Source organism: Prionailurus viverrinus, chromosome B1, assembly GCF_022837055.1.
Source record: "Prionailurus viverrinus isolate Anna chromosome B1, UM_Priviv_1.0, whole genome shotgun sequence".
NCBI lineage: Eukaryota > Metazoa > Chordata > Mammalia > Carnivora > Felidae > Prionailurus > Prionailurus viverrinus.
In genome coordinates, this window is record NC_062564.1 from 37,660,167 (window position 1) to 37,666,653 (window position 6,487).

The following is a 6,487-nucleotide window of genomic DNA, read 5'->3' on the forward strand; positions in this document are numbered from 1 at the left end:
ATCTGAATTGGACACTGTCTCTGAGGCAGGCATGTTGCTGGTCATTGGCATGTAGCTGGTCATTGGCGTGTAGCAGTTAATACTTGAAAATAGTCTTTATCCCCAGTAGGGAAGGAGGGGAGCCAGGTATGCACAAGGGTGAGGTCAGAAGATGTGGGCACAAACATGAATGACAGAAGTTTGCCAGACATGGAACTCAAGGTCATTAATGTTAAGTGTGGATGATGGAGCTACCAGTAGTGAGCATTGGTTTACACACAACCATGGGTTTGGGTACTGATTGAGATATAGACTCTAATTTGGGGTTGAGACAGGCATGTGGACAGACTAAGACTACAGAATGACAGGAACCTCAGAGAGGGGCTTGGCCTTCACGGGTCACCCAGACCATCATGCCTGGGAACTCTCTTGAGACACCATGTCAGGACCAGCCTAATTCTTTAGGCAGTTAAGATGTTACTCTCCCCAGATAAGGACCTCTTATATCTTAGCACCTTCTCTTCTTCCCAACCCAACCCTTGGCAGGTGTGCCAGAAGTCGGGTGAAATCTCTCTTCTGAAGCAGCAGCTGAAGGAGTCCCAGACAGAAATCAACACCAAGGCTAGTGAGATCCTTAGTCTGAAGGCACAGCTGAAGGACACACGGGGCAAACTGGAGGGCATGGAGCTGAAGACTCAGGATTTAGAGAGTGCTCTGCGCACCAAGGGCCTGGAGCTAGAGGTCTGTGAGAATGAGCTTCAGCGCAAGAAAAATGAGTCCGAGCTTCTCCGAGAGAAGGTGAACCTGCTGGAGCAGGAGCTGCTGGAGCTGCGGGCCCAGGCTGCCTTGCAGCGGGAAGCTGTGTCTCTGGGGCCAGGGCTAGGGCCAGGGCCTGGGACTACCTTCTCTGAGGACATCCCCGCCCTGCAGCGGGAGTTGGAGCGGCTGCGTGCAGAGCTCAAGGAGGAGCGGCAAGGCCATGACCAGATGTCCTCAGGCTTCCAGCATGAGCGGCTGGTGTGGAAGGAGGAGAAGGAGAAGGTGATCCAGTACCAGAAGCAGCTACAGCAGAACTACCTGGCCATGTACCAGCGGAATCAGCGCCTGGAGAAGGCCCTGCAGCAGCTGGCCCATGGGGACGGTGCAGGGGAGGCCTTTGAAATTGACCTTGAAGGGGCCGACATCCCCTACGAGGATATCATAGCCACTGAGATCTGAGGGGCCTCCTGGGAGAGGGAGAGCCTGGGACCTGACATTGGGAGGCAGGGGTACAGAGCCTGTAAAGGAGGGCTCCTCTCCCCACTACCCTGCTCAATAACTCATGTCTCTGAGAGAAGCCTTCCCCAAGGCACAGACCTGGGACCCAACAGGGGAGGAGAGAGAAGGAGAAGGACTGCTACATGACTTTTCCAACCCTTGCCCACATTCCAGCATATACCATCCCTCCAGCCCACCAGACCTCTAGCTTTCCCAACAGATGCATCCAGGGATCTCCGTCATTTGGTTAATAGATCCCTAAACCTTGCCCTTTGTTTAAAAATATTTAGACCCTCTCCCAGGGATGATGGTGACTGCCATATTGGCCAATGGCCACCCCATGACAGAAACTCCCTTCTGTGTGTTCCCACAACTGCCTTTTTGCCCCTGGACACATTGGGATGCCTTGGGAATAGAAAGAAGCCATCTGTGACCATAAGCCTTGGATCTTGACCTGTTTATAACCTGAGCTATTTTCCTGTGGTCTCCGAGTTGTAGGGCTTGTAGTGAGGTGTGGGGAACCTTGCTTAGCAACATCAGAGCTGTCCCAATTCTGGACAGCCACAGACAGGAGGGGAAAGCTGGGGCAGCCCAGGAATGTCTAGACTCTCTAACCAGAGAAGGTTAGAGGGAGAAGCCAGGTAGTAATGACCAGACCCTGCTGGGCCCTGCTAACTGGAGGTGAGCAGCCTTGGACAACTGGTAGCCCAAATTTGACTTCAGTGACCACTCTTCTTAAAGCCATAGACACTGAGGCCCTGGGGAGGGGGAGATTAAAAGCACCTGACACAGGGTGGGTGTGGCTTATAGGTCAGGGGCAATCCCCAGAGCCCCAGGCAGAGAGAAGAGGCACAAATACAGTCTTAATGAACAGCCCCAGGGCCACTGGCTAGCCTCCCTCCACCTGGGCCCCATAGGAGCCCCCAGCTGTAAAGAAACCAGAGGGCTTCAGCTTTCTGGGGGCTGGGCCAGTACCTGGTAGGGGAAGGGGGGGTGGGGAGGGGGTGCTGGTGTTTCTTTTCTAAAGATGTGTAGAGCTGGGGGAGGAGAGAATGGTGGAGTTTCTCAGTTGCTTGGTTCAGAGAAAAAAATTGTTTTTGGTCTTCTTTCGTCTTTTTTTCTTTCTTGTCTTTTCAGAAGCAAGCCAGATCTAGCAGGCAGCCAGAACTGTTCCATGTTCTATTTTTGACTCAAGCTACAGCTGCTGTTCTTTCTTAGGACAGCCAAGCCTTGCTGGATTCCTGAGTTTCATGCCTGCTTGCTGAGAGGGGTTCACTGAGGTAGGAGGGATGAGAGTCTGGGTATTTAGCAATCTGAGACCAAACCCCTGGTTCTGCCTCCCTGACCACAGTCTTTACAGGACCCAGAGTGGGAGTGGGAGCTGCTTCTCATCACCGTCCCCCCACCCCAACTACAGCCCCCATTCCTCCAGAGCCACCACATTCTTTCTGAGTTGGGCTGAGGGCAGGGCCACCTTCCCTGCAATTGGCTCTGCCTTCTAGTCCCTGAGGTTAAACTGTGCCTGTCCTGCTGCCTTCATGTGACAGAGGAGCTTTTCTGGAATTTCAAGCAATTGCTCTTAGTCATAGGCTAGATTTAAACCTGAAACGGATAGACTAAAAGCCTCCTTCCTGCCTGGAGGGCAGTGCCCTCCATAGGGCACAGTGCAGATCCTCAAGTCAAAGATATCCCATTCCCTAAGCCACACTGTTAGAAAGTGGAACAGGGATGGTATACTATCTCCCAAACTGAGAAGGCACTTTGAGACCAGAAAACAAAGCAGGTGACTCCATTCAGTTTACACAGAATTTTATTCAGGGTAATGGACTGACAGAATAGGGTGGGGGATGATCCAGGCACTCTACACAGCTATTCTCCACAAAGTCTGGACCTTAGTCCACAGATTTTATACAGCCAGGGAACACACAGAAGGGCATTATAGTAAGATCAAAGGGTTTGCATGCACCTAATTGACAGCTAACCTTTAATTAGATCTTGTGGCACCACCTGTTCATCAGGAAGAGGAAAGACTGTGTTCTAACAGATTCATGGGAGGCTGAAACAAGCCTCCCCCAATACCAGCCTTGGAAGGCATGTCTAAGGTACGTATGTTAATCTCCGAGGGGCCCAGAACACGTATTCCCAAGAGAGGTCATCAAGTGAACACGAACAAGATGGAGGGCCAAAAATGGAGTCTATATTGTCAGCACTCCTACACACGGCCCTCATTCCCTCTATTTTCACCAGCCTGTGCCTTGTTTGAGTCCTTTTTCTCAGTGAGATTGCCACGAGATAAAGGGGCTGCTGTTTCCTTCCCAGGCTGGAGATACCCCACCACTCCCCATCCCCAAAAAGCAGCCAAAAGCCTGGCACCCTGCGCTCAAGACCTTGCCTGAGAAGAGGTGTGTGCTAAGCCCAGGGGAGGGCGCTCAGGGGCAAGGTTTGCACTCCACCATGGTGTGACACTGCCCTGCACTCTGCATCCTGACCTAAAGCCAAACCATGGATGCCCTGCCTGGTCTGCCACCAGCCCAAGGCCCCAGAGTAGTCCAAAGTGGCACCAGAGTGCAACAGTGTAACATAGCGACCTCACTGCCATGTGGTTTTTCTTCCCTTCCCCATGCCAAACTCAGCCTTTCTGGAAGGAGGCTCTGAACAACAGAGGCTGAGCAGGGACTGGGAAGTCAGATGGCAGGGCTTCAGAGCAGAGGGTCTGGCCCAGGGCCAGCCAGCAGAAGCTGGCTGCCCTTTGCTCTGAACACTCCTGCTGGCATACTTGCTCATTCAGTCAGATCCACTGGCTCTGCTCTTCCAAAGGATGCTTATAGCAAGCAGCATCCAGCACCACTTCACCAAGAAGGGGACTCTGCCTCCGGGCTTTGCAATGACCAGACTCTCTCAGGGTTCCCCTGGGGGTATTTCTTCTGGCTGCTGTGTCCTGCTGAGTGTACTCTGGCCTCCACAGGCACTGAACTCTACAGGGACCGGGGAGAGCTAGCTCTCCCCTGAGAAGCACTTGCTGAGCCTCTGCTCCTTGCCCTGCTCTTGCCCCGGCCCAGCTGAGAGGGATACCCAGAGGAAGGCAGGCTGGGGCAAGCAGCTTTGGGAGAGGGCTTTCCCCATGGATCCTGAGTTCTCCTGAGCCAGAGCTGCTGTGGCAGGAAGCTGTGCACCCTGTACAGTAGATGCTTCCCTCACCTGTGGTGTGGTAGGTCTTGTGCTGAGTCCACAGGCAGAGCTGGAACCTCCAGTCAAGGCTGGCTTTGGACAGACTGGCATTTGGAAGAATATGCACATAGTTATTTTTCTCTAGGTGGTTTCTTGTTATTTTGTTTGATTGATTTGCTTTTGACAGCTTTGTTTTATTTTTGATGCCCAAAAATGGCCATGTAAACTATTTCTGATAATTTTATGTTTCTATTTATGAATAAAGAATGCCATTTCTCATGCCCTCTAGAACCACTTTTGTCTACTCAAGCTACCCTGCTTTTCCAGGCTGTGGCATGGCAGCTCCTTGGGGCTTCTCCACCTGGAACAGGAAAGGTGACATCTCAACCTGCCAGTGAGAGAGGTGCAGACAGCCTTGATGAAGGCAGTGTTGGCTGATGGCAAAGCACAGGCCTTGGCATCATGTGGACTTCCAGCCAGTCTCTACTATCCAACCTTGTGATTTTATCTATGAACAGACCCTGGACTGATCCTGAGGAAGGAGAAAAGGAGACTAAGGGACATGGTTGTCTGCAAGGCACAGGGTCCTCTCCAAAAGAGAACCCCTCCACCAACCCCAACCTCAGCCTCCCCTTTCTCATGTTCTAGCTGCTCACCTCACCAGCAAATTCCTTTGCCTATTGAATCCAGCCTCTTTGGCAGGAGACCAGAGTGGCTCTTGTTGCTACTACCTCAGAGTCTCCCAGCTGGGAAGGTGCAGTTACCACAGTGGCCATCTGTCTAGCCTTCTCCAAGCCAACCTGCCTGTTTCACCTTGACAAGGATTCCCAGCTTCTCTGGACTCAAATCCTACACTCAAAGGGCTTCTACTCAGATGGCAGGAGACAGAAGGGACATGTAAAAAGAAAATTGAAAACACAAGGTAGCCTGTGGAACGCATGAGGGGTAGATGGCAATGCCTCAGAGAGGGGACAGATCAGGGTGTCTGGGAAAGGAGGCAGGCAGGAGAGTGCCTGGAGAGCAACCATGGGACATAAGAGGCACAAGCAGAAAGGGAAAGACAGGAAGCACATCCCAGGACAGGTGTTCACACTTGCCTGTCTATACAGGTGACAGGAGCAGCACTGAAGGTTGGAGAGGCAGGAGGCCAGGGTGCAGTAAGCCTCCAAAGCCAAGGAAGATCAGGCAGCTGAGAAGTGACCAAGCCAGGATGGGAGCCTACATCTATTTAATTTCAAGGCCCAGTACTGGAACAAAAGGGTCATCTCAGACCTGGAGTAACGCGTCTTGTTCTTCCTCCTAGATCTGACTCATGTTGGGTAGGCTATTGCATTGGTGACAGCCACTGCAATATGCCTTCCCCTAATCACACCCTGGTGTGGCCCCTCCCCTTTAGTTCTGGCAGGCCCTGGGACTCACTTTAACCAATTAAAGTCAGCAGAAGTGATGCCCAACCCATTCTAGCCTAAGCTTCGAAGGCAACCTAAGCTTGGAAGCTTCCAAATGTATATTCCTGGGGGCCCTGAGCTGCCAAGTAAAAAGCCCCTCTGGTATGCTGGAGAGATCATCAGACTGGGTCAGTCATCATCCATTGAGCAGGAGTAATCCTGTTGTCCCAGCTAGGCTCCAGCTAAGTGCAGCTGATCCAGCAGACCCCCGCCTTTGAACAGGGGTTTGCTTCCCCCCATCCTGCCCTTCCAGAATCCTGACCTCAGGACCATGAGCACATTAAATGGCAGTGTTTTTAAGCCACTAAATCCATGGTGATTTCTTATGTGGCATAAAAATAGCCATTCTCTAGCAACCCCATTACTTGCTGCTTCAACAAGCCTCTCTCTGTACAACAGGCTAGGAGTAATAGAAAAGCAGGACTCTTCGAAATGTGTGGGGCTAAAGACTGCTTTAGCTGTAGGAGGGGCAGCAAAGTAGAGAGCAAAGCCTTCTTCCTGCCCATCTTCCCCTGAAGTGTTGAGGACACAAGCCTTTTCTTAAGCCCCCAGACCTACTTATTTTAGAAAAACGGGGTGGGGGGGGGAAGAGAGAGAGAAAGAAAAAGAGAGAGGGGCTCCTCCTCTCCAGAGAA

At 51.9% G+C, this 6,487-nt stretch overlaps 1 protein-coding gene across 4 annotated transcripts in view; it reads left to right on the forward strand.

The window, feature by feature from the left end:
* The window catches only part of LZTS1 (leucine zipper tumor suppressor 1), a 49,905-nt gene extending 45,210 nt beyond the window's left edge, over nucleotides 1-4,695 (forward strand). For 3 of the 4 annotated variants that reach the window (XM_047857540.1, XM_047857543.1, XM_047857541.1), the window contains exons 4-5: nucleotides 526-1,917; nucleotides 2,374-4,695. In XM_047857540.1, coding sequence (XP_047713496.1) covers nucleotides 526-1,197 — 672 coding nt within the window. In that variant the 3' untranslated portion in view covers nucleotides 1,198-1,917; nucleotides 2,374-4,695. The remainder of the gene's footprint in view (nucleotides 1-525; nucleotides 1,918-2,373) is intronic. The other variant, XM_047857542.1, reaches the window with a different exon arrangement.
* Nucleotides 4,696-6,487: the final 1,792 nt, after the last annotated feature.